The sequence below is a fragment of the Polypterus senegalus genome, chromosome 3 (genome assembly GCF_016835505.1).
Source record: "Polypterus senegalus isolate Bchr_013 chromosome 3, ASM1683550v1, whole genome shotgun sequence".
In the NCBI taxonomy this organism is placed as follows: Eukaryota; Metazoa; Chordata; class Cladistia; order Polypteriformes; family Polypteridae; genus Polypterus; species Polypterus senegalus.
In genome coordinates, this window is record NC_053156.1 from 285,340,561 (window position 1) to 285,367,569 (window position 27,009).

Genomic DNA, 27,009 nt, shown 5'->3' on the forward strand with positions numbered 1-27,009 from the left:
AGAACACGTACTAGTGCTGGAGAAAGTTCAGAGAAGAGTGACTTAGGCTAATTCTGAGCTATGAGAAAGGATTTGCATGGTTGAACCTTTCCTCATGACTGAGGGGTACAGTATTGTGCTGACTCCATAAGGTGGCAGCAGATTTAAATGGAAATTGAATTGAGAGATGATTCACAGTTAAAATTACAAACTGAAAGGTGCAACCAAGGAGACAAGAATCAAATAAACAATGTTCAGGATGTGTAACAAAAATTGTAGTCAGGAAGTAGTACAGGAAATTCATAAGCCAAGAAATGAATATGTGACCAGAGTTGAATTATAACACTCAAATCATACTCAATGTTTCATAACCCGAAAAATCAAAACACACCAAAAGAATGAACACTGAGGGTTTGGTGTGAATCCACGATCTTGGATGAAGTGTCCCAGATCAGAGACTGCTCTAATATAGTCACGACTATGATCTCATATGACACGGCTGCTGGAACACATTATTAACCAGCCATTAACCTATGATAATGGGACAAAAAAGATGAAATGCACCTTTAAAAATAAGAACTACATGGCATCACAGGAAAATGCCATTCGTTTTTAGCATTGTTAAAAATGTGTTGAAACACAAAATAAATACAAGTGGATTGCTTGGTTTCCAAAACCACACAAAGTACTTGAAAAGAAAATTAGGAGACCAAAGAACCAAGAAGCAAAAGTTAAAGTTGAAAGTCAGATCATGACAGGCATGAGCTTTTGATGAAGTTTGGAGGAGCAGAACCCTTTTAAGCAAATGAAGCAAATGAAGATTAAGAGGTGACATGATGGCAGTGTTTACATTTATGAAGTGAATTGATATGGTGCATCCTAGCTGTTACTATTTACATCAATTCTTTTAACAAAAACACAGGGACACAGTTGAGAACTTAAAGGTATATTTCACAAAAGGTTAGAAGGTTTCTTCACACAGAGAACTGTAGACACAAAGACTAGGCTAGCAAGTAGTGGACTGGAATGAAGAACTTTAGGGACCTTCAACAATGTGACTGCTGAATAGGAATGACAGAATTGTTGGGCTACAAAGGGATACTCTCGTCAAAATGTTTGTAAAGTCTTCTACTTGTTCCTATAGACAAGTGTCTCCTTGTGACAGCATAACTAGCATAAATTGTGTGCCCCAGGAGCCTGGAACTGGATGTTGAAACCAATCAATAAATGAATATAGTGGCACATGGTGGAAACTTGTCAACGCAAGGTGAACCTCAATCACTCCACTTCACTGAGGGAAGAAATTGCTCTGATGCAGATCAAGATGAAAATCTAGGAAGGGCTTGGTGCAGTGACTGGCTCCAGTGGTCTCTTGAGTGCAGTCGCTGAAGTCCGTGTTGCATTTCCCACATTTGCAGGTTAGGGCCACTGGGTATGTATAGAAGGGGTTTACTTGAGGAGCACAGCCAGGCAGTCTGATGGTGCGGTAAGCCAAGTCCTGGTAGGTACAGACAGTCTGAGACAAAGCCATCCTGGGGAGCAGCCCTCGGACATTTACATCCTAGAACAGAATTTCAGCTGACTGTTAATTATTTCATAGATGAATATGACTTAAGCCAAATCAGTTAGATCATTAATTGAGGAAAAATAAAAAATGAAGACTTTTTTTAAATATTTGAATAATTAAATATGACTGCTTAGTTTATGAAAATCTCACTGTTAAAGACTTAACTTGGGAGCTACGATGCTATTCTGGCGCTTTAAGGCTCATATTAGATCTGAGGTTTCAGGAACTACATGGTGCAAGGGGCTAGTTTTCTAGCCTGGTGACTACTCCTGAACCCACAAGTAATCTATATTACTAAACGAAGGTTGTATATATGCCCAGATGCCAGAGGCCAGACGCACCAAAAGCGCACGCGCACAGTGCCTCAGCGCCCTAGAGTCAAATCCAGCGGCTTCCCAGAGTCAGTATGTGGTGCCCAAACAACACAACACAACCTGTAAACTAAACTTCAGGTCACAATACAAACGTCGCCCGAACGCGAACGTGCACACCACCGCATATACAACCTTCGTTTAGTATTGTTTGTATATAAGCACGGATGACAGATGCCAGAAGCAAGCCGTGCACAATACAACCACCGCCCGAACGCGCACACCACCGCATATACAACCTATTGACATTGACCAAATAAATAACCAAGTGATTGGATTGCTTCCTGGAGAAAGCCACGCCTTTCTAAGTACTGACAGTGTTGATTCTGAACACGAAACTGAGCATCTTAATTTCCCATATATTTAGAATATTTAAACACCATTAACCCGGCCGGATTGCCACAACACAATCTACACCTTAAAGTAGGGACAATAGTCATGCTATTAAGAAACCTTAATACTACAAGGTTTATACAACGGTACACGGTTGATCGTGAACAGCATGAGAGACAACGTTATTGAGGCACAAGTTCTTACGGGATTCTATACTGACAATACTCTTTTGATTCCCAGAATTGACCTTACAAGTTCTGACCTGGAATGTCCTTTTAAACTTAAACGACACCAATTTCACATTAAGGCTGCACTTGCCATGACGATCAACAAATCCCAAGGACAAACCATGGACAGAGTAGGGATTTATCTATCTAAGCCTGTATTTGGACATGGACAACTTTATGTTGCCTTTTCAAGAGTCTGGCGTTCATGTGGCATTAAAGGGAAGGTTTTAACTACTCCATACCAGGGAGAGCTAATTCAACGACAGGAAACCATCTTTACCAAAAGGTGTTTATAAGGAAATTTTTGATTAACTATTTTGAATTTACCATTTTATGAATTTTTTGTTTTTGTTAATTTAAACCTTTGCACTCCGATATTTTTTTACTTATGATTTCAACAACTCAAAGACATTTTGGACTTAAATGATATAACAATTACATTTCAATTTTAGTTTTTATAAATTGGTTAGTTTTAGTACAAATATATTTATTTAATTAAATGAAAACTTTCCCAAGATGCTCCCACCCTCCATGATTTTTCATCCCTCCAAAGATCGGAGGGAACAGAAAGTGATTGCCATTGTTGGATTTGCGATTCTTTAGAGTTTACTGGTTTTAAAAGAACCGGAGGTTCTGAGTAGCTGAGGAATAACAGGTTAAAGATTATTTCTATGCTTAAAAGAAATGGAGATAAAAGACACAACATTTCGGCTGTAAGGCCCTCACCAGGTGTGTACCTGAAAAGGAAAGAGCAGGTAACATGTTATCACAAAGAGCTCACAAAGACATCAAGAAGGTTTGGGGTTAGGGTTAGGGTTAGCCACCCATATATTATGTCCTGGCTGCAAAAGCTTAAGGTATTGCACAGATCTTTACAGATCAGTGTCCACAACTGAACTGATTCTTGTCAGTAAAGATGGAGTCTTTATTTGTCAGCACATGAAGTGATGTCATCAGAGGTGCCAGGACCGGAAGTGACATCATTGGAGGATGCAGAACCCGGCAGGATTTCCCGAGAATGGTCTGCAAGGGATTGAGAAAGACAGTCAGTGCAGCCTGCTGCGCCTGGTCGGATGTAGAATTACCATTATTCAGGCCCTTTAGTTGTCTCCTACTCACACTGTATAGGATGGGGAACAAAGCCAGGGCAGAAATTGGGAGAATAGGTGTGAAAAAATTGCCACTAGAGGAGAGAGAGATTAAAAAGTTAGTCAGTCACTAAGACCTGGAGAAAGGTGTGATCCCCAGCGGAGGATGAGCTTAGCTTTTAGTGTCTTTGAAAACCTGTGAAAGAACACAAAGTTTGGAGGAGCAGAACCTTTTTAGTTTAAGCAAATGTCAGAGAGATCAGTGTGACAAACATCAAAAAGTATTCTGTTAAAGGCTTCGAAAGATTTTTGATCATCATGGAAAATGCAGTAAGAAATGCAGTAAATGAGATTTTTAAACTGGAAAGAGACCCGTTGTTTAATACTGAATTTACCAGAGGAACCAGACGCAAGGGTTTTGTTGCAAGTGACAGGGTGGCTCCTGTTACAGCTCAGAGAGCCTGGTGAGGAATGTGGCTCTCCTCTGTGAAGTGAGCTGTGGATGAAAAGTTTGCATAGGTTAGGTAGTCGATGGAAGGAAATCTAGGGAGGGTCAGGAAAAAAAGACTCCTGTGGAAGGATCAGTCTGGAAAATGTGAAAATTTTGTTTAATGACCTTTAGAAGAGATAAAATGGGAAGGCCAGCAGGATGTGTGTTTCATCATTGGGGTTCCTCTTGGAGTGGATGTTGCTAGGACTACTCTTAACCGAGGGCCCTGTCAACAATATGAGAAGGGTATCCTCTATATCAATGAAGAAAGTTCTCATTCTGAGTGCTTCATTGCAGAAGTCAACCTCATCACTGCAGAGGTGGTGGTATCTAAAGAGCTGTGAATGGGGTTGAGAATTTTTAGTCTAGAGAAGGTAAGTATGTGAGTCAGTTGGCTTATAATAAGCGGAGATTCTAGGTCTTGGAAAGCTGATAGAGTGACTGATACAGTATCTAAAAATGTTAGAGTTGTGGTAGAAACATTGACTGTAAATGTGAGAGATTGATGGAAACTAATAAAATCATTAATGAATTCCCATACCTGGCTTCCAGAACAAGAGGGAGCACCAACACAATTGTCAGTCTATCTTTTGTACAGGTCCAGTACAAAGCCTAGACAAGAAGAAAAGAAATGCTCTTCCACCCAGTCATTGAAGCCGATGAAGATGTTGGCATAACTAGGTCCCATACTGGACACCTATTGCAATGCCACTAATCTGCTGAAAAACGCGGTTATCAAATAAGAAGGCATTGAGGGTAAGAAACAGTTCTACCATTCTGATAACTGAATATCTGTTGAATGCCTCTCTAAGGGTGATGAGACTTTCAGTGTGAGGGATGACTGTGTGCAGAGAGCTAATGTCCACGGTAAAGTCAAGGAAGAAAAGGCCAGAGAGCTTCTGAGCTTGGTGTTGAGTGGAATAGTTTTAGAAAAAGCACAAATGGTGGAAGAAAGGAAGACCAGAGATGGTGAAAAGGGTATGGGAGGTATAAGGTGTGTTTCGGTGAACAATGTTGTGCATAACATAGTGAAGAACAGGACTGCAGTCAGTTTAAGCTAGTGTCGGATGGGATTTGGGTCATAAGACTTTGTAATGGTGAGTTAAATTGCGGAATCAATTGGTGTAGCTCTGCCCATATAAACTAGGCCATCACTATCAACTAGGAGTGTCAACTGCGCTCCACCAAGCAATAAGGTGCCAGGAAAAGGCCAGTAGACATGGCACCTGAAGGTTTGTGTCTAGGATTAGGATATCTCAACATTACTATGTTTTCATTTGAAAACTTTTTTATTTTAAACAAAAACGACCTCTGTCCACACTAGCATTTTCACGTTGTTTATGAAAGCATGTCTGCTCAAACTTAAATGACTGGCAACTTGTATGACGTTTATATACAACGGAGATGCACACATTGGCAGGAACAGGAAGAGAGGACTTGTGTTTAAACATGGAGAACGGCAATGGCGAATACGTGAAACAAGAACACAGACTGATCTGTTTGGACTGAAGATGAGGTGGAATTGTTACTGAGAGTAACGTACAAGTGCAAGGCAAGCACAGCTACTGAGAATGCAGACTGGGAGTCATGTCGGTGCAAGTACAGTAACATTTTACAGCACTACAAGGAGCGCTATCTGCCACCATCCAATCAGAGAATGTGGTGGTCCAGGATGGCTCTACACTCCCTAGTTGCCTCAAGGAGCCTCTAGAACCCGGGACCACTGATGAGCCTGGCAAATGAGGACACACACAGTCAGCAGGGTGGTTGGTGCAAAATAATTGAAGTGCTTTTATTTAACACCAAATAAAAACATCCAAAGTGCAGTGCATCAAAGATCTTCAATAAATATTAATTAAATAAATAATCCATAAAATTCAAGTGATAATCCGAGTTAAAAATTCAAATAAACAATCCGAGGGTAAAACCAGAATTAATTAGCACAGTTTTTGGGGCCTTGCTCTTCTGTCTCCCTTCAAGTTATCCCAGCACAACTTCCTCTCTGCTGTCTCCCCACCTCACCCAATGGTTGGCTCAGCCGGCGGAGACTCTAGCAGCTGTAGCCCTCCCTTTCTGACCTCCATCTTGGCTGCCTTCCATCGGTGTCTGCTAGACCGCTCAGAACCAGCTGTGCTCCCATATTCCTTCAAGCTCCCCTGGCATCCTATGGATCCCTAAATAGGACTTCACCACCATTATACCTACTCCTCTATTAAGTCAGAGGGTAACGATTCACCTCATGGAGTGCCGATCATTGGCTCCACTGCGAGGTTTCTGACTGATTTGCCACCTTTCTCTCAGGCACCCGGTACTGCGCTCACTCATGGGTCTCTTGTTTCACCTCTCATTTTGTTCTCTTCCTTCTTGCACCTCGGTTCTCTTTTAAAAACCCTGTGGGATGCAGGTGCAGCAATCATGGCTCCAGCACTAATGAGGGAATGGGTCAATGTCACAAGTGTTCCCCCACATCTGCCCCCAGAGCCATGCTACCTGCATCCCACCTGAAAACGCATGTGCATTTATTTATTTAAATTGCACCTGCCATAGACCCCACTATCTCACAGGGAAGAGCCTTGTAATAAGCACAAACCAATCAGTCTGCATTTTCATCCATCCACATTGCAGCTGTTCAGAAGTCTATGAAAGGCTCTGGACAACTTTGGGGAGTTAAAAATGGCAGGGTGGTGTGGACAAAAGGTGGAAATGGAGGCTAACGTTTTTAAAGGATAGTGTAGTAGTGTGAACGTAGCGTTATGCCTTACTCGGTGATGAATTTCACCTTTAGATCCTGTGATTTCTTTTTCACATTCTTAAGATTAGAACTTCCCCTTCCTGTTGAAGAAACTGATATGGAACTTCATGCTGAAGACGTTTGGATCTCAGGTACTGGTTCACTGATACTTTAAGGACATTGATTTCCAGCTTGTTTGGACAGATTTCTCCTTTTTGGGTTTGTTAAGTCACTGCTAACTTAGAGGGTCCCACATAATGCCTGCTGCATCTTGCTAATTTTCATTAATGATTGATTTTCAAAACATGATGGGAAAGCAAATACACGTTCATCAAATGGTCCATTTGTCATACAGGCCACATCACGTTTTACGATCCTTTTATAACTAATAGATCATGTTCATTTTTCTTATCTTTTTTGGTGTAGATTCTAATGCTAGGTCAGCGTTCACTAGACATTGGCCCTCAGCTGTCTTCTGACACCGCCACTGCTTTCAATCCATTTAATGGAAGGCAAAAGGAGGAGGAGAAGGAAGAGTTAACCATTTAACTGCATGCTGCCTAAAGTTCAAAAGGTTTATGACTGCATGTGCAGAGTGCTTTAGAGGAAAAGGTGACGAGGTCATGCGTAACAGCGTGAAGTGTGTAGGCGTACTTTAGAGTGGGAAAGTGTTGTGAGGAGGAGGGGGAGACAGAGTTCGGCCATTAATAGCTCTGAGCGGCAAGGTCATGTGTGACTATGAATAAGGTGGAGGAGGTGAGGGAGGTCGTCAGTAAAGTTAGAACACAGGCAAGTTTACAAACAAGTTGGAGAATGTTTGGCTTTAGCCAGGAGCCAATCGATGTATGTGCATGGAGGGGGGTCATCTATGGCAGCATGAGGCTTTTGCTGGGTAGTGCTTGTCTAATTTTGCACTGTTCAGAGGTCGGTGTCATTTACATCTGCAGCTTACAGTGGAGGCAGAATTAGTGTTTCATCATCTGCAGCTCAGAGCAGACAGTCTTACTTACTAGGCAACAGGCTACAGTAATGGGGGTCATTTGTAACTAAAGAGCATGAGGGAGGTTACAGACCAGAAGGGAATGCTTTGGAGAACTGGATCTCTAACCAGACACCAGTTCAAAGATGGGTAGCTTTAGATAGATAATGAAAGGCACTATATAATAGATAGATAGATAGATAGATAGATAGATAGATAGATAGATAGATAGATAGATAGATAGATAGATAGATAGATAGATAGATAGATAATTTATTAATCCCAAGGGGAAATTCACCTACTCCAACAGTAGTATATTGATAAAAAACAATATTAAATTAAAGAGTAATAAAAATGCATGTATAACAGACAATAATGTTATGTATAATGTATAATGTTAACGTTTACACCCCCGGGTGGAATTGAGGAGTCGCATAGTATGGGGTCTCCTCAGTCTGTCAGTGGAGCAGGACGGTGACAGCAGTCTGTCGCTGAAGCTGCTCCTCTGTCTGGAGATGATCCTGTTCAGTGTTTGCAGTGGATTCTCCATGATTGACAAGAGCCTGCTCAGTGCCCGTCGCTCTGCCACGGATGTCAAACTGTCCAGCTCCGGGCCTACAACAGAGCCTGCCTTCTTTACCAGTTTGTCCAGGCGTGAGGAGTCCTTCTTCTTTATGCTGCCTCGCCAGCACACCACTGCGTAGAAGAGGGCACTCGCCACAACCATCTGATAGAACATCTGCAGCATCTTATTGCAGATGTTGAAAGACGCCAGTCTTCTAAGGAAGTATAGTCGGCTCTGTCCTCTCTTGCACAGAGTATCAGTATTGGCAATCCAGTCCAATTTATCATCCAGCTGCACTCCCAGGTATTTATAGGTCTGCACTATCTGCACAGTCTCCTCTGATGATCACGGGGTCCGGGAGGGGCCTGGGCCTCCTAAAATCCACCACCAGCTCTTTGATTTTGCTGGTGTTCAGGTGTAAGTGGTTTGAGTCGCACCATTTAACAAAGTACTTGATTAGGTTCCTGTACTCCTCCTCCTGCCGACTCCTGATGCAGCCCACGATAGCAGTGTCGTCAGTGAACTTTTGCATGTGGCAGGACTCCAAGTTGTATTGGAAGTCCGATGTGTATAGGCTGAACAAGACCAGAGAAAGTACAGTCCCCTGCGGCGCTCCTGTGCTGCTGACCACAATGTCAGACCTGCGGTTCCCGAGACGCATATACTGAGGTCTGTCTGTAAGATAATCGACGATCCATGCCACCAGGTAAGAATCTTCTTCCATCTCTGTCAGCTTGTCCCTAAGGAGCAGAGGTTGGATGGTGTTGAAGGTGCTAGAGAAGTCCAGAAACATAATTCTTACAGCACCACTGATTCTGTCCAAGTGGGAGAGGGATCGGTTTATTGGTATGACATGCATAGATGACGCAATTACTGCCCGTGTGAAGTTTGTATACCGTATATACTCACATTGTCAGCTATGTTATATGGGTTGGAGACAGTGGCATGGGCCAGAAAGCAGGAGACAGAGCTGGAGGTAGCAGAGTTAACAATCCTAAAATTTGTATTGGGGGTGACAAGGATGGACAGGATTAGAAATGAAGACATTAGAGGGTCAGCTCAAGTTGGACAGTTGGGAGACAAAGTCATAGAGGCGAGATTGCGTTGGTTTGGACATGTGCAGATGAGAGATGCTGGGTATATTAGGAGAAGGAAGTTAAGTATAGAGCTGCCAGGTAAGAGAAAAAGAGGAAGGCCTAAGCGAAGGTTTATGAATGTGATGAGAGAGGATATGCAGTTGGTGGGTGTAACAGAGCAAGATGCAGAGACAGAAAGATATGGAAGAAGATGATCCACTGTGGCAACCCCTAATGGGAGCAGCTGAAAGAAGAAGAAATATTCACGTATATGTTGGGTCTTGAAACCCGAAAAATTGATCATAAAATCAGACCCTAACTTATACGCCCTTTAAAAAATGAGACACTTAATTTTTTATTTTTACATCTTCTTGCATCCTCCAATCTCGCATCAGTTTCTCAGATGCATCGAATTTTGTTGCCGCAGTGCGGTTACCAATTTCTTTGGCTACTTCAATGATGTTTAATTCAAAATCAGCTTAATATTTTCTTCTGATCGAACGCTCCATCTCAGATATGGGATGCTCTTACGATAAAAGTATGATGGTGTGAGATACAAAAAACACAAATCAGTGCACACGTCACTTCGGTATAGTTCAGGTATTACCGTGTGGTCATGTAGGCACAATAGAGAAGGTGAGATAGAGAGAGGTTAGGAGCACATGCTGATACAGCGCATTGCCGCACCTACATAGAAGAAAAAGGCAGGGTGCGCTGTGGTTACTCTCTCAGGGTGGCGTTAGCATATCATAATCTCTTGGACCAATAGCGTGAGTTTTCGGCATTCAACTTATACAACTGACATTATAAAATACCAGAAATTATACGATAAAATCAAGTCCCAACTTACCCGTGGGAGAACTTATCCGCGAGTATATATGGTATTCTTCTTTAGTTTGTCCAAGATTTTCTCTGGGTGTGTTTGTCTTCCTTTGACATCCTATTAACTGGCAGTTCTAATTTGGTCCGGTCCGTGAGAGTGTAAATGTATCTTGCGGTGGACTGGTGCTTGGTGCCTTACACAACAAACACGTCCAGGATGGGCACTGGCTGTGTGTCATCCGGAACTGAATGAAGGGTTTAGGAAATTAATAGATGACAGGGCATGGAGAAACTGAGTGCTGCAGAATATTTTGAGCTTTACTTAAGAGTGAAAAGCATTGCAGAAGAATAGGGGCATAACTTTCAAACAATTAATTGTTTACAGAGTTTAGCTGAATTTAGGGAATTAAATTAAAAGTGGAGTAAGGGGAAACCCATCAGATTACTCTAATAAAGATGTCATAAACAGCGAGCATTATTAACAAGGTGAAATTTGACCCAAAAAGATTTGTTCAGTATTTGAGTAGTAAAAGAAACCATCAAGGAGGAGGCAAAGTGCATCAGGAAAAGTAAAGAATTATAATATACAGACAGTGAAATAAAAAAAGCTCTGTACTTGCATTTTTGTAAAGTTTTTACATGTTTGGAAATGGATAACGTCCCAGTAGTAACAGGGACTACTAAGGAGGTACTGAGGGATTTTAAATTTGTGGAGGGAGAAGTGCTGCTCAGATTAAATTGGCTGAAATCAAACAAATCGCCAGGACCAGATAATATTTATCCTCCAGCACTTAAGGAAATTAGTGAGCACAAATGTAAACCGTTGAAGCATATTTCACAAAAGTCACGCGCATTGGGGAAATTCCTAAAGACTGGAAAATGGAAAATATTATTTCATTATATAAAAACAGTGATCAGTCCATCCATCCATTTTCCAACCTGCTGAATCCAAACACAGGGTCACGGGGGTCTGCTGGAGTCAATCCCAGCCAACACAGGAACCAATTCCGGGCAGGGTGCCAACCCACAGCAGGACACACACAAACACACCAAGCACACACGAGGGTCAATTTAGAATCGCCAATCCTCCTAACCTGCATGTCTTTGGACTGTGGGAGGAAACCGGAGCGCCCGGAGGAAACCCATGCAGACACGGGAAGCGAACCCAGGTCTCCGAACTGCGAGGCAGCAGCGCTACCACTGCGCCACCGTGCCGCCCTACACTGATCAGGCATATCCAAATAACTATAGGCCAGTACACTTAACATTAATCACAGGTAAATTAATGGAAAGAATTATTAAAGTAAAGATTGAGCAGCACAGGAAAAATAGGATTTTTACTGGACAGTCAGCACAGTTTCAGATGAGGGAGACTGATAAGGTGCTACATAAGAGGATGGGCATCAAACTAAAAGAAATGGAAGTTAAGGGTGTAGCGTGTCGATGGATGTAGAATCGGCTAAAATACAGGAAGCAATGGGCTTATGGTGTGAGAGTCTTTATCAGAATTGGCTGACATTAAGATTGGCGTCCCTCTGGTTCAGTGCTGGAGCCACTGCTATTTTTAATATACAGTGTATGCGGAAAGTATTCACAGTGCATCACTTTTTCCACATTTTGTTATGTTACAGCCTTATTCCAAAATGGATTAAATTCATTTTTTTCCTCAGAATTCTACACACAACACCCCATAATGACAATATGAAAAAAGTTTACTTGAGATTTTTGCAAATTTATTAAAAGTTAAAAAACTGAGACAGCACATGTACATAAGTATTCACAGCCTTTGCCATGAAGCTCCAAATTGAGTTCAGGTGCATCCTGTTTCCCCTGATCATCCTTGAGATGCTTCTGCAGCTTCATTGGAGTCCACCTGTGGTAAATTCAGTTGATTGGACCTGATTTGGAAAGGCACACACCTGTCTATAGAAGATCCCACAGTTGACAGTTCATGTCAGAGCACAAACCAAGCATGAAGTCAAAGGAATTGTCTGTAGACATAAATTTGGGGAAGGTTACAAAAAAATTTCTGCTGCTTTGAAGGTCCCAATGAGCACAGTGGCCTCCATCATCCGTAAGTGGAAGAAGTTCGAAACAACCAGGACTCTTCCTAGAGCTGGCCGGCCATCTAAACTGAGCGATCGGGGGAGAAAGGCCTTAGTCAGGGAGGTGACCAAGAACCCAATGGTCACTCTGTCAGAGCTCCAGAGGTCCTCTGTGGAGAGAGGAGAACCTTCCAGAAGGAGCAATCCACCAATCAGGCCTGTATGGTAGAGTGGCCAGACAGAAGCCACTCCTTAGTAAAAGGCACATGGCAGCCCGCCTGGAGTTTGCCAAAAGGCACCTGAAGAACTCTCAGACCATGAGAAACAAAATTCTCTGGTCTGATGAGACAAAGATTGAACTCTTTGGTGTGAATGCCAGGTGTCACACTTGGAGGAAACCAGGCACCGCTCATCACCAGGCCAATACCATCCTTACAGTGAAGCATGGTGGTGACAGCATCATGCTGTGGGTATGTTTTTCAGTGGCAGGAACTGGGAGACTAGTCAGGATAAAGGGAAAGATGACTGCAGCAATGTACAGAGACATCCTGGATGAAAACCTGCTCCAGAGCACTCTTGACCTCAGACTGGGGCGACGGTTCATCTTTCAGCAGGACAACGACCCTAAGCACACAGCCAAGATATCAAAGGAGTGGCTTCAGGACAACTCTGTGAATGTCCTTGAGTGGCCCAGACTTGAATCCGATTGAACATCTCTGGAGAGATCTTAAAATGGCTGTGCACCGACGCTTCCCATCCACCCTGATGGAGCTTGAGAGGTGCTGCAAAGAGGAATGGGCGAAACTGGCCAAGGATAGGTGTGCCAAGCTTGTGGCATCATATTCAAAAAGACTTGAGGCTGGAATTGCTGCCAAAGGTGCATCAACAAAGTATTGAGCAAAGGCTGTGAATACTTATGTACATGTGATTTCTCAGTTTTTTTATTTTTAATAAATTTGCAAAAACCTCAAGTAAACCTTTTTCACGTTGTCATTATGGGGTGTTGTGTGTAGAATTCTGAGGAAAAAAATTAATTTAATCCATTTTGGAATAAGGTTGTAACATAACAAAATGTGGAAAAAGTGATGCGCTGTGAATACTTTCCGGATGCACTGTATGTAAATGATTTAGATAGGAACATAAATAACAAGACGGTTATGTTTTCAGATAATAACAAGCTAGGAGGATTGACAGATAATTCAGAATCAGACAGAGGGACTTCGACAACATACATTCTTGGGAGATTTGTGGTGGATGAAATTTAATGTCATTAAATGTAAAGTATTGCACAAAGCAAGTAAAAATGTTAGGTTTGAATATAAAAAAAGGTGTGGGGGGGTCTAAACATATACCTTACGAGAAGCACCTGGGGTCGTAGTGGACTTGTCACTCTCAACTTTCAGACAGTGTTCAGACGCCAGAGCATCCTGATGTGTGGAGTACAAGTCAGCAGAGTTTATTTATGCTTAAGCTTTATAACACACTGGTGAGGCCTTATCTGGGCGACTATGTGCAGTTTTCGTCTCCAGCATCCAAAAAAGACATAACAATGCTAGATAAAAAAAAATTATTGTTCCAGTGTAGTGTTAATGGTCATAGATAAAAGTTGTCCTTTTTAAAATACAACTAATTAAAAATAAAGTGTCATTTGTGTGTGGATCACTGGGATGGGTCATAGGCATCATATTAATGAAGGTTATGTAACTCTTTAAGGGCTAAATATTTTTTTTTCAACTCACTTTTCTGAAAAGCTCACAAAGCAAAGGTTTCACATGTAAATCAACGTAAAATATCTGTTGCTGTGGCTGCTCTTGGCGCCTGTTGAGGGTCTCTGGTGGCCGTGTAGGCGCAGCTCGCTGGCCAGTAGGAATGCGTGGCTGTCTGGCTGTCTTTGTATGGCAGTGCAACGCAATCTGACTTGTACCTCTTGTCATTGTAAATGGCGGTTCTCCCAGGCGAATGTTGCTGTTGGCGCATCAGCTACACAAGCGTGTTCAGCACCGCGATCAGCTGTGGACCAATCAACTGAAGCCGGCACCGCACTTTCGCTCTTATTCTCCACCTCCAGGTCACTTGCATCAAAGTCAGAGTCCGATTTGGCAATAATACACAAAACGTCGTCCATGGAGTATTTGGCGTTGTGCATTCGCTTTGGTCTCTCGCCAGATGTCGACGCCATTTTAGAAGTCGTCTGCCCTTCACTACTCACGCATGTGCAATCGAGGTCAAATCAACGAAGCTAACTTTCCTTCTAGCAAAGAGAGTCGAACTAAAACATAACAGCAAGTTCTACAGCTGATTACCGACATCCACCCTGAAAGAGTTCATGTGTGCATTGTTAACTTTGTAAATGCCCTGTGCCTGTGCAAGATTAGAATGAGGACCTTTCAGAATTTACTTCGGGGTGTCACATATGTGCGCCAGGAGAGCGTCATCAGGGCTCTGTTAAGGTAAGCAATACAATGGCAGGACGAGAGGATGTGCTGTCACTAACTGTATCTTTTTTCAGCAGCCATACCACCTGCGCTTTTGAACAGCTCATCCACCTGACTAAGCTAAGCATGTTTGGGCCCAGCCAGTACTTGGGTAGGAAACCATATAGGAAAAGCTTGGGTTGCAGCTGGAAGAGGTGTTGGCGAGTCCAGCAGGGGGTGCTTAACCTGTGGTGTGTGTGAGGATCCGAATGCTTCAGTGCATTGACAGGGACACTCTGCTGTAAATATGGCATTGTCCTTTAGAAGAGATATAAAACTGAGATCCTGTCTCTCTGTGGTCATTAAAAGATCACTGGGCATCCTTTGCTAAGACTAGGGTGTATCCCGATGTCCTGGTTTAATTGAACACCATGACCTTGTCATTCTGGCCCCTTAATAATACCCTGTCTCTAATTGGCTAACTGTCTCTCACCCCCTCACCATCTAACAGCTGATGTATGGTGAGCATACTGGCACAAAGATGGCTGCTGTCGCATCATCCAGGTAGAAGCTGCACATTGGTGGTGGTTAAAGTGGCTCCCCACTCACTATGAAAAGTGCTCTGAGTAGTGAGAAAAGTGATATATCAATGTAATTAATTATTATTATTGTTGTATTCTATTTTGATCACAGTTCCAAGAAGCCAGCTGGCCATCAAATGGTAAGGAATTAGGTAGTTAACTGGAAATAAAATATCATGCATAAGTTTTATTGCTACCTGTACACATGTCTCGAATCTCTGATAAATAAAGGCTGATAAAATCCGGTCTTCTCTTACCCTTGTCATGCAGTAACCAGCACAGATGGTTGTGTTTACAGCCACACAGAAGGCACATTCTGGATTTTCTACATAAAGTGTATACTGGGTTGGAACACACTGAGCGGCGGTCTTCTCTATGACCAGAAACACCAGGAGACAGGCCAACAGCATCTGCCAGAAAATCAAAACAAAACATACACTTTATGAATGATCATCTTGAATTAATCATTCTTTGTGAAACCTGATATAATTGGTCAAAAAATAAAATAAAAGAAAGAAAAACAATTTCAGTAGAAGTTTTGAATTATACAGTATAGATAGATAGATAGATAGATAGATAAGTGAAAGGCACTATATAATCGATAGATAGATTATGTGAAAGGCACTATAAAATAGATAGATAGATAGATAGATAGATAGATAGATTATGTGAAAGGCACTATATAATAGATAGATAGATAGATAAGTGAAAGGCACTATATAATAGATAGATAGATAGATAGATAGATAGATAGATAGATAGATAAGTGAAAGGCACTATATAATAGATAGATAGATAGATAGATAGATAAGTGAAAGGCATTATATAATAGATAGATATATTACGTGAAAGGCACTATATGATAGATAGATAGATAAGTGAAAGGCCCTATATAACTGATATAGATAGATAGATTATGTGAAAGGCACTATATAATAGATAGATAGATATGAATGGCACTATATGATAGATAGATAGATAGATAGATAGATAGATAGATAGATAGATTGTATATATGTAGATGTTTCTTGATTTATGCAAAGATTTTGTTCTGGAAAACATCATGTAAGTATAGATGTATTGTCACATGAAAAAGTAAGTACACCCCAGGAACACATGTGGACATATTAAGATCTTATCTTAAACATTATGTGTAGAGACCCTCTACTGAGTCAGCATCTTAACAGCAAGTTTAGTACATCTTGAAGTGTGTGTGGAAGCGGGCGTATGCATCATTTTTTTGTGTAGGCACAATTTATACAAGAGGCACCAGGACTTTTAGAACAATCTCTCCGATGTTACGTCAACAATTAAAACTTAAATGCAGCTGGTAATAACTAAAACAGGCAATTAAGGGTTCTGAATTGTAACATGCAAGATAACTAAAATTAAGCCTAAAAATATAGATATAAAAACATACTTTTTAAAAACCATGCTTATACTAAATTAAAAAGTGTACTTAAAAGTAAAAATAAGTCTCTCGTACATCACTTGTAAAATAAAAGGTCAGCGCTTTTGCTAAGATTTAAAGAAGTGTTTTTAGAATGTTGATTGGTGAAAAGCACCCACGGTTTTATTTTACGAGTGACATATGAGAGACTTATTTTTTACTTTTTTAGTACACTTTTTAACTTAATATAAGCGTGGTTTTTAAAAAGTATTTTTTAATATATATATTATTTTCAACTTTTTAGTAAGTTCTATCTGTTACTAGCGCCATCTATTGGTGAATTCTTGTACTACTCTTCATATGAAAATTTCATTTCTTAATTAACATGGATTAATTGATCAATTAGTGAAACTGATTCTTGATTCATGTATTGTCTTCACAAGTGAGTAATTGTGCATAATTTCAAGCTGTCTGGACAACAGGTAGTGGGTTAAATATCGATTACAAGATTTGTACCAGACAATTAACAGGTGAAGTTAATATAAAGCGTGGTAATAATAATGAAAACTGCATTGCTTCAGTAGTAAATAAATAGGTTTTAATTAAGAAATTGATTAAAGTAAAAACCTGCAGCCACTGTGGACTTCCAGGACTGTAATTGTGGACCTCTGATTTACAATGTCACTAAAATTTGTCTTTGATGAATGAAAGCGCTAACAAGGCATAAAGTTAAATACCAGATTCTATTACTGGCTAGAAACGAAAGCTTGTAGGCACTGTGGCCCTTCAGAACCATGACTGAGGACCCCTGAATTAGACAACACAAGGGATTTTTCCACCACAGAAACTTTTTTAGGAATCAGGCAAGGTTTAGAAACTTAAGAATTTTGGCCATTTGTCCTTCCTCGTAGGTACTTTCTGGCACTTTTTTTCGCCCTTACTGCAAGGTGAGTACTTTTCATTGAAACGGGCGCTATCACAGGTGGAGCTACAGCAATATATTGTTCTGATTGGTTAACCTCAAGCACTTGGAAAAACTCTGTTAGTAGTTTAGACATTGGTGAGCTATTGTGAAGATGGAGCACTACACTTCAGTCCGCATCTTCATAGCGCCACCATGGTGCATCATGTCATGCACTGTATCAAAGCATTAATATCCCCCATGAAGTCACAATTACTTTAAAGCAATAAGATGGGGCAACCCATGAACTCCCAAAACTCCTGATCGTTCTGCATTTTCAAAGTTTTACTTTATCAAAATAATAACCACCACCTGATCAAAGCACCGTGATGTCCCTGCATTGATGGATTCAAGGCCAGAGGTCCACATGACCATCATCATCATCAAGTTCTTCCATGAGGACTGAGATCATTGATGTTAGGTAGAATGCCCAGGGGAGGCTGGGTGGTCTCGTGGCCTTGGAGCCCCTGCAGATTTTGTTTTTTTTTATGTTTTCCCTGGTCATCAGACCTTACTTTATTCTTTGTTACTTAGTATTGCCTAATCTTATTTTTATATTTATTCTTTTTTTCTTTCTTCATCTTGTAAAGCACTTGAGCTACATCGGCGGTTCTCAAGTTACAAAAAAGGGGGCGCAAAGGTGTGAAATAAAGAAAACAAGAATCGAAAATATGAAAAATACATCTATTGAAACCAAAATAAATTAACTTAAACTACATTCTGATACTAGAAAAATAAATATAGAGTTAGATAAATGTCAATAAAAATTAAGCAGGAATAATAAAACTTGGAGCGGTGTATCGGCAGCAAAAAATATAGGAATTCATTTTATTAGGGTTTCAAAAAAAGGTTAGGGGGACGCGATTAAAACTGTTATGAAAACTCGGGTCGCAAATATTTAAAGGCTGAGAAATGCTGGTCTACTCAACAGTCACTATGTTTTGAGTCAGACAATCTTTCCAGAACCCTAGTGTTGACCATAGTGTACCCACGTAACGTTACTGATGTATAAAGCAATGTGAAACACCTCATCCATGGAGCAAAGAGTAAACAGAGCAGAGGTCTGTTCCAGAAAGAGATATTAGATAATCCTACACCTCAGAATGAATCTCGGCCTCCCAGCTTGCTTTAGTGCAATTTCACACCAGCTGAGCTACATCATTTGTGCTATAGAAATAAATGTTGTTATTGTTGTTGTTTCCAGAAAAAAAAGCAAGTTTCTGTGGTGGGAAAACGCCTATTGTGTTATTAAGTAAAGTTCAGTGGTGTGTGCTCCAGACACGGAGGGAGGCCATTTTAGTATCTCAGGGGGAATGTGGCCCAGACCTTTGGACCCACTCCCTCCCTTATCCACGCTATGGACTCTGAGAGATGCTATTTTGATAACTCAAGGGGTGCTCACTCACTCTGGACGAGACCGCCACCAGCCTAGGGTTCCACACGGGCTTCAACTGATACTAACCAGTTCTACCAGTCAGCATGTTAATAGCTGTCACAAAAAGGAGTGAGCTTGTGATACTTTTAAAATCAAAACCTGTGGTGGAAAGTCACCACAGAGTCATCTAATCTGACACACCCTGCAGTTTTCTAGTTATGTAATCTGAAATACTCAGGTGATGCAGTTGTCAAATTTCACATCCCCTCTGACTAGAAGTCATGTAAGGCGCCACCAGCTTGCTGTGTCTTCTTCTATAGTTTCTATAACAGTCTCTGCTTTCCCTCAATGGCAATTGCAGGGCATCACCAATGCCAATGTGATGCTCTCATGCCACCACAGGTCTTATGCCCTCTTCTACCCTGGTGGTTCCTTTCTTTCCAATTAAACACCCCTTCACAAAATATTACTGTGCAGTACATAAGGCAGTCATCCTATTAATTCACTACCACCATGTCACTGTGATGTAATACAACAAAGTGCCGAGCATAAGGTTTTACTTGGGCTTTTCACATTTAAAAAGAAATTAATTGTATTGTGCTTCATAGCATTTTACTATTGGGATCTGCATAGAGTTTGCATGTTCTCCCCGTGTCTGCGTGGGTTTCCTCTCACAGTCCAAAGACAAGCAGGTTAGGTGCATTGGCGATTCTAAATTGTCCCGAGTGTGTGTGTGTGTGCCCTGCGGTGGGCTGGCGCCCTGCCCAGGGAGTTGTTCCTGCCTTGTGTCTTATGCTGGCTGGGATTGGCTCCAGAAGACCCCCGTGACCCTGTAGTTAGGATATAGTGGGTTGGATGATGGATGGATGAAATTTCACTTTGTTACAATTTTGCTAAGAATTGTAAATATTTGAAAAAGCCAGAGGCCTAAATCCATTTTCATTAATTTATTTAATTTTTTCGTTTTAGCTAAGCTGCAAGGTGTCAGCTCCTCCCTACTCCTGCACTTAATTTGATCTGTAGAAACAAAGACATTGAATACACCCAACCCAGGACAAATATGTAATATTTTATACAGCTGAGCAACTAGATGCTTTGGTTTTGAGTCATATTTCCATCCATCCAACCATCCATCCATCCTTCCATTCACCCAACTGAACCAACCACCCACTCATCCATCCATTTATCATCATGTAACTCAGTTCATGGCCATGATGGTCACAGCCTATCCCAGCAGGAACCAACCCTAGACAAACCCACCCATGCCCACCCACTTTAACTATATGGGTCAGAAGTACCAGTACGTTTAATATGCATGTCTTTGACCCAAGGAGAAAATGTAAATTTAATGTAGACAATGACCTGCATTCATACCCAGGATTCTCTAGCTAGTCTCTAGCTAACCACTACGTGACCATGCTGCAGAAGCCTACATAGCACTGCTGATTTAGTTACGCATTCCCATCATTATATTAGGCTCACTGTGTCGCTTTTCTTAGCAACAAAAAAGTCCCTTCAGACCCCTTTCTCCATTTCTTACAGCAAAGCAAATCCAAAAACCAAAATATGCAGTTATTCCTCCTACCTTGCTATTCTCTTGCGAGTCTCGAACTGCACTTTGATCACCTGCCTTTGACTTTATATACTTGACGTTAATCGCACTTGATCCCACCTGGCTCACTTGACTTGCGCCCGGATCAGAGTCCCTCATCATTATGATAAATCAGCCTTACCCTAATGACCCGACTATTGGCCAGTAAGCAGAGCCTGGCATTTGCATATTCAGAAAATTCAAAATCTGCCGAGCATCAATTTTGAATAACCATTCAGCTTTCCCATTTACAGCAGGAAGTCTTATTGGAAATATGGAGTTTGGATCTGTTAGAAAGGGCACAAGAATAGTAGATGAAGACACAAGGCCTCTGCGGAGTTTAGCAGTGCGGATTTTAGTGAAGCCCAACAGCTTCAACATGTGTGAGACTCCCTGACTCCCTGAAAGTATCCGTTTTACTCATCTGGAAATTGGAATTGTGGGTGCAGGTTCTACTTAATTTATGTTGCTCTCTAAGGATACGAGCATCTTCAAGCAATGCCCTGCAATTGCCATTGAGGGAAAGCAGAGACTGTTATAGAAACTATAGAAGAAGACACAGCAAGCTGGTGGCGCCTAACATGACTTCTAGTCAGAGGGGATGTGAAATTTGACAACTGCATCACCTGAGTATTTCAGATTACATAACTAGAAAACTGCAGGGTGTGTCAGAATATACAGTGGAAATATTTACACTGGGGTGTGCAAGAGATGGAGGAATGGAATTAGCCTTTTTACGTCGATTGTTGGCGATTGGTCCTAAAAAGGACCTTTTGGCATCTTCAGTGCTGCTTATGCCATGCTGCTCATGTCTGTGAGTGGTGACGTATGCTCCCAGCTGCTTTCTCTCTTTGTCTGCTCAAACCTGCTGCCCTGCTCTGCCTCACTCCACTCACCAGGGGTCGGAGGCAACCTAAGCTGAAGGCTCATCAGTAGTTACACATCCAGGCTGATGGGCTTTAGCAGCTGGTAGACATGATGGAAGTGCTCTCTAAGTACTGTGTCTGTGGTCCCCTCCATCTGCTGCTTATGGGTCAGCTTCTTCAGGTATTCCCACCCCCTAGGACAGTCCATGGCCAACTAAGGGGCACGTCACTATCAGGTCCAGATCTGAAAAGGCTACACTGCCCTCTCCTTAGAACCCCTGTCCTCGGGGGTACCATGATCCCCAGCCACCACTACATTTAAAAAGTGAGAGGTGGTCTGGTCTGAACTCAGCCGAGCCGTAACATTTAAAAGAACTGGCTGCTCTGTAAGGGCATTGTGGTATAGCGGTTTATACATAAATAATTGCTGCACTTGCGGCTTAAAGAGGGGGTATGGTAGTGTGGCCGGAGTGGTTCCCGGGCGCAATGTGGGCATAGGCGTTCCCGCACTGAAGTGCATGGGTGCGTGATCGCCCATGTCCGTAATTGGAACTGCTAATCACCATACCTGTGCCACGTCCCCATTATAAATAGGAGAAGTGTGAATGAAGAGGAAGAAAAAGAAGGAGAAGAAAAGAGAGAAGTACGGAGGTTAGAAGAGAGGAGAGGAAGGTTGAGCATGAGCGCCCTGGCCGTTGGGGGAACCCAAGTCTCGGTCCAATGGGGACTGTAGGGAGCCAGGGGACGGAAGGCTACCGGACCAGCAAGGGAAGGTCAGCTGCAGCTGCAGGTAGGGCAACTACCCTGTTGCAAAGCCCGATGGGAGAAGCAGGGGAGCTGCCAAGTAGAAGAAAGACAGCACCTGGTTTATAAAAAGGGAACTGCTTCCAGCCATTGTTCTTAACCTCATTTTAATTAATTTATTTATTTTGGATTTTTAAACTCCACTTAACCTGCCCGGGGTTTGTTCCTGCCTTGCACCCTGCAGACCCCCGTGACCCTGTGTTAGGATATAGCGGGGTGGAAAATCACTGTCTGATGATGACAACTTATTGTTTTTATGGATTATTTATTTATTGAACTTGGAATCACTTTGGATCCTGTTTTATTTTTGTGTTTGGATTTTAATAAAAGCACTCTTGCAATTTTTACACCATCCCCTTACTTAGTTTGATTTGTCCTCATTGCACAGCACATCCGGTTACATTACCGCACAGTCACAGACAGAAAAGTGTGACCCATAAACCACTTGTAGACCCAACAAAAATATTTTTTTCCTCCTCTTCATATAAAACTTGGATTGGTTAAACATTTTGCGAAAGTGAAGCACAAGCAAGATGTTTCCATGATTAACTGATGTCAGGGCTTAGGAAAGAATTTTTGTTAGTCCACAAATCAAACACATCACCAGGTTCAAACATCTGCTAGTGGAGATGGTGGAAATCACGTGGAAGGCATTCAAGGACACTGGTGAAATCAATTGTTTCAACCACAGACCACCAAACTATGTCAAGATGGTGGACAACTTGCTTCAAACATTTCAGGCCATGAAGTACAACGTGTCACTAACGATTCATTTTCTGCATTCATTCTTGGACTTCTTCCTGCTAGTCTTGGTGCAGTCAGAGAAGAACATGGTGAAAGGTTTCATTAGGACATTTTCTTAGGGCAAGTGGAATCAATCAATGCTGGCTGACTATAAACAAGAAGCAGCAGATGCTGAGTACAAACGAAAATCAGCAGCAAAGCATTTTAGCTCAATTGAACAGATGCAATGTGTCCGCATCAGTAAATGATTAAACACTCCAAAAAAATAATTTTGCATTTCTACAAATTCCTATGTGATACGGTCAATTGGAAATAACATGTCTATCATAATCGGAAACATGAGTGAGCAAAACCTTTGAAAATGTTTGTTGTCCACAGTTCATTCAGAACTAAGCCTAAGCCTAAAAGTGCAACGATTTTGTGCAACAATTTTATGTGACTTTTAATTGTCACGCTTTAAATTGGGCTTATTTTAAAACCTACATATGTTTGCTATCATACTTTTCAGGGTTTATCGAACTTTAGTGTGATATTGTTAGATTTTCAGATTCTTATTCCGTTATTAAATTATAAACTAAAAAATATCAAGACTGTGTCAAAAGATTTAGTCACGCCCAGGGCTGGAAATAAAAGACAAAGAGTAGGACAGCTGCTGTACAGGCTTTTAAATGTTCAAAGCGCAGAGTGAAATGCAGATCAAGCCAGCAGCTGACTGAGCAAAGAGGAGGTAAAAAAAAAAAAAAACTCTATTTGTTTCCTATTGTATCACCATTTAAGGGGGCTTTCAGAGGAGTGACTGTGTCTCCTTGAGGTGTGTTCAGCCCCCCTCTTCACAACACGAAGTGGCTGGCACATAGCACAGGCAAGGGGGGGTTGGCGAGTGAAGCGATCAAAGGGGAACCCCCTAGTAAAATAATAATTTACTAAAAAGGTTTTTAGTTTTCATCACAGCCAGACTTATACAAGAAATAATCTGAGATGCAGTGGTCCTGAAATAAATCCAAATATATTAATAACGAACTGTAATGTAATGTTGTTAGATTTTCAGATTGTTATTCCGTTTTTAAGTTATAAACTAAAATATCAAGAAAGTTGTGGTTTTTAATATCAGTAAAGTCCATCCATCCATCCATTATCCAACCCGCTATATCCTAACTACAGTGTCACGTGGGTCTGCCGGAGCCAATCCCAGCCAACACAGGGTGCAAGGCAGGAAACAAATCCCGGGCAGGGTGCCAGCCCACCGCAGTATCAATAAAGTCGTGGTTTTTATTTGTGATTGAGTAAACTTTTTTCCTAGGAACAAACTATTAAAAAAAAAAGATCTATTCTTAACACCAATGTTTGTATTTAGGTGATTTAGTTAGCTGAAGGTCAAGTTACGATGAGCCATTTAATACCACTTTATTATTCACCTGAATTATTTTTTAGAAAAAGTTTTCTTATCTATAAAAATGTCAGTTAAAATAAATGGATTGTTTATTTAGTCTCATATAAATACTCATCAAGCAAAGTAGACATCAGTTTAACGGGAATACTCCAATCCGTAAGAGAGTAAAAATTTAGTTTTCATTTCATGATTTTTACTCTGTAAATAATAATTCATTTTTCTTTTACATATTTATAGGAATTCGTGATTTTGACTGCAATAAATAATAATTTTTCTTTTGTACATTTACAGATTTTACTAATATTCTGGCCGTAACTGAGGGTTGGGCACCGAAGGCTCCAGGAGGGCTCGCCCCCTAATATACACTGTGTGCACAATTATTAGGCAAGTGAGTATTTTGACCATATCATCATTTTTAATGCGTATATTCCAACTCCAAGCTGTATTAACTTGAATGCTTATTGGATTTAAGCACGTCAGGTGATGTGTATTTGTGTAATGAGGGAGGGTGTGGCCTAAGGAGATCAACACCCTATATCAAGGTGTGCAGAATTATTAGGCAGCTAGTTTTCCTCGAGCAAAATGGGCCAAAAAAGAGATTTAACTGACTCTGAAAAGTCAAAAATTGTAAAAAGTCTTTCAGAGGGATGCAGCACTTTTGGAATTGCTAAGATATTGGTGTGTGATCACAGAACCATCAAACATTTTGTTGCAAATAGTCAACAGGGTCACAAGAAACGTGTTGAGAACAAAAGACGCAAATTAGCTGCCAAAGATTTGAGAAGAATCAAACGTGAAGCTACCAGGAACCCATTATCCTCCAGTACTTTCATATTCCAGAGCTGCAACCTACCTGGAGAGTGTCTCTGAAGAGTGTCTGGGAGGCTGTAGTCAGTGCTCCACAAAAAGCTGATCGTCAACAGATCAAGAAACTGACAGACTCCATGAATGGAAAGGCTTATGACTGTTATTGGAAAGAAGGGTGGCTATATTGGTCATTGATTGATTGATTGATTTTTTTTGAAATGTCAGAGATGTTTATTTGTAAATTTTGAGGTGTTTGTTTATTATTCTCACTATAACAGATGAAAATAAACAAGTGAGATGGAAAAATTTTCATTTTTCCTTTAGTTGCATAATAAATCTGCACACTAATAGTTGCCTAATAATTGTGCGCACATATGTATTCCCCTGATGATGTTCACACTCACATTTCCGTTGTGAAACATTCAGGTTTCAGGTTTATTAACATTTTGGATTGACTGATAGCACTGTGTTTGTTCCATATTAAAATTAATCCTCAAAAATACAACTTGCCTAATAATTGTGCACACAGTGTATTATATATTAAATATTACGACTGAAAATTAACACTAAAATGAACTTGTTTGTTTCATTTTCATATAAATAAGGCTTCTGTCATTTCTAAAAGACTCTTAGGCCAAGACTCATAACAGATCCCCACAAGTTAACAGCGACAGAGAATGGCTTGCCGCACATTTTCATACTGACTTCCTGTGAAGCGACGCCTCCTTCTGAACCAACAAACCGCTGGGCTTCAGCACACATGAACATCTTACTTATTGCTAGAAATGGCCATCCACATCTTTGACACTTACATAATCAGTCAGTCAGTCATTATCCAACCCACCATATCCTAACACAGGGTCACGGGGGTCTGCTGGAGCCAATCCCAGCCAACAAGGGGCGCAGGGCAGGGCGCCAACCCACCACAGGGCACACACTAGGGACAATTTAGGATCACCAACGCACCTAACCTGCATGTCTTTGGACTGTAAGAGGAATCCCGATATGATACCCTACACAATAAGAGCATGCAAACGCCACACAGGGAGGACCCGGGAAGCGAACCCAGGTTACCACTGCGCCACCATGCCACACCACTTACATAATGCGTTCATTAAACTATCAAATAATCCTTATTTCTCAAATGTGTAGAGCCCTGTAGTTGTGCTGCTCTAAATGTGTGTGTCTGTCTGCCTCCGCCGTTGCAGCACTCATTACAACGTGCAAATTATTCATTAAACTTCATTTACCTTGTGCTCCTGAGTTCCTGAATGGATAACAGCAGTTTTAGCTTTGTATTTGTATTTTCTTTCAGCGTCAAGTCTTTCGTTCAGTATCTTTTGCTTTCTCCTTGAGACCCCGGTGGCAGTTTAAGGATGAAGCCTCACGGGTGTAGCCTTTGCAGTGCTGGATTTCACCGCTCTTCACTTCACCCTTTTAACAGGTTGTCGCCACACGTGAATCATCTCTTGTCCCCAGGAGACTAAAGCAGGGGATACAAGCGGTCTCTGGCGTTTCATTGAATGCACTTGTATTAGTGAGTTCTGCTTTTTTGTGCAATTTAATTTCTTGTGTTTTGGGGTTTTTTGAACTATTGCTCATATGGATTCAGGGATGGGAATTGTTTACTTGGATTGTCTATTTCTGTCAACATCTTCCATGCCATTTATGCTTCTCAGAGTGTCCTTAGTTTCAGAGCATTCCCATCCATCCATTATCCAACCCATAATATCCTAACTACAGGGTCATGGGGTTCAGAGCATTTTTGTAGAATAAATCTTTTAGTCATTAAAATACTTTGGTTGCCCTTTTT

At 41.3% G+C, this 27,009-nt stretch overlaps 1 protein-coding gene across 2 annotated transcripts; it reads right to left on the minus strand.

Moving 5' to 3' along the window:
• Positions 1 to 829: 829 nt before the first annotated feature.
• On the minus strand, positions 830 to 26,524 carry tshba (thyroid stimulating hormone subunit beta a). Of its 2 annotated transcripts, none has more exons than XM_039750015.1 (3): positions 26,447 to 26,524; positions 15,526 to 15,678; positions 830 to 1,540 (listed from the first exon to the last, which is right to left on the minus strand). In XM_039750015.1, the coding sequence occupies exons 2-3, from the start codon at positions 15,676 to 15,678 to the stop codon at positions 1,268 to 1,270; spliced, it is 426 nt and encodes a 141-aa protein (XP_039605949.1). In that variant the 5' UTR covers positions 26,447 to 26,524; the 3' UTR covers positions 830 to 1,267. The 2 variants fall into 2 exon arrangements, with proteins under 2 accessions (XP_039605949.1, XP_039605950.1); XM_039750016.1 differs by lacking the exon at positions 26,447 to 26,524 and adding an exon at positions 20,580 to 20,649.
• Between the last annotated feature and the right edge of the window lie 485 nt (positions 26,525 to 27,009).

What these genes read in the sequence shown, in the direction of transcription:
- tshba (XM_039750015.1), bottom strand. Translation starts at nt 15,678, where the DNA reads ATGCTGTTGGCCTGTCTCCTGGTGTTTCTGGTCATAGAGAAGACCGCC. An exon ending in CTGGTTACTGCATGACAAGG is followed by an intron (nt 1,541 to 15,525) that starts GTAAGAGAAGAC and finishes ATTCTGTTCTAG; the next exon opens with GATGTAAATGTCCGAGGGCT.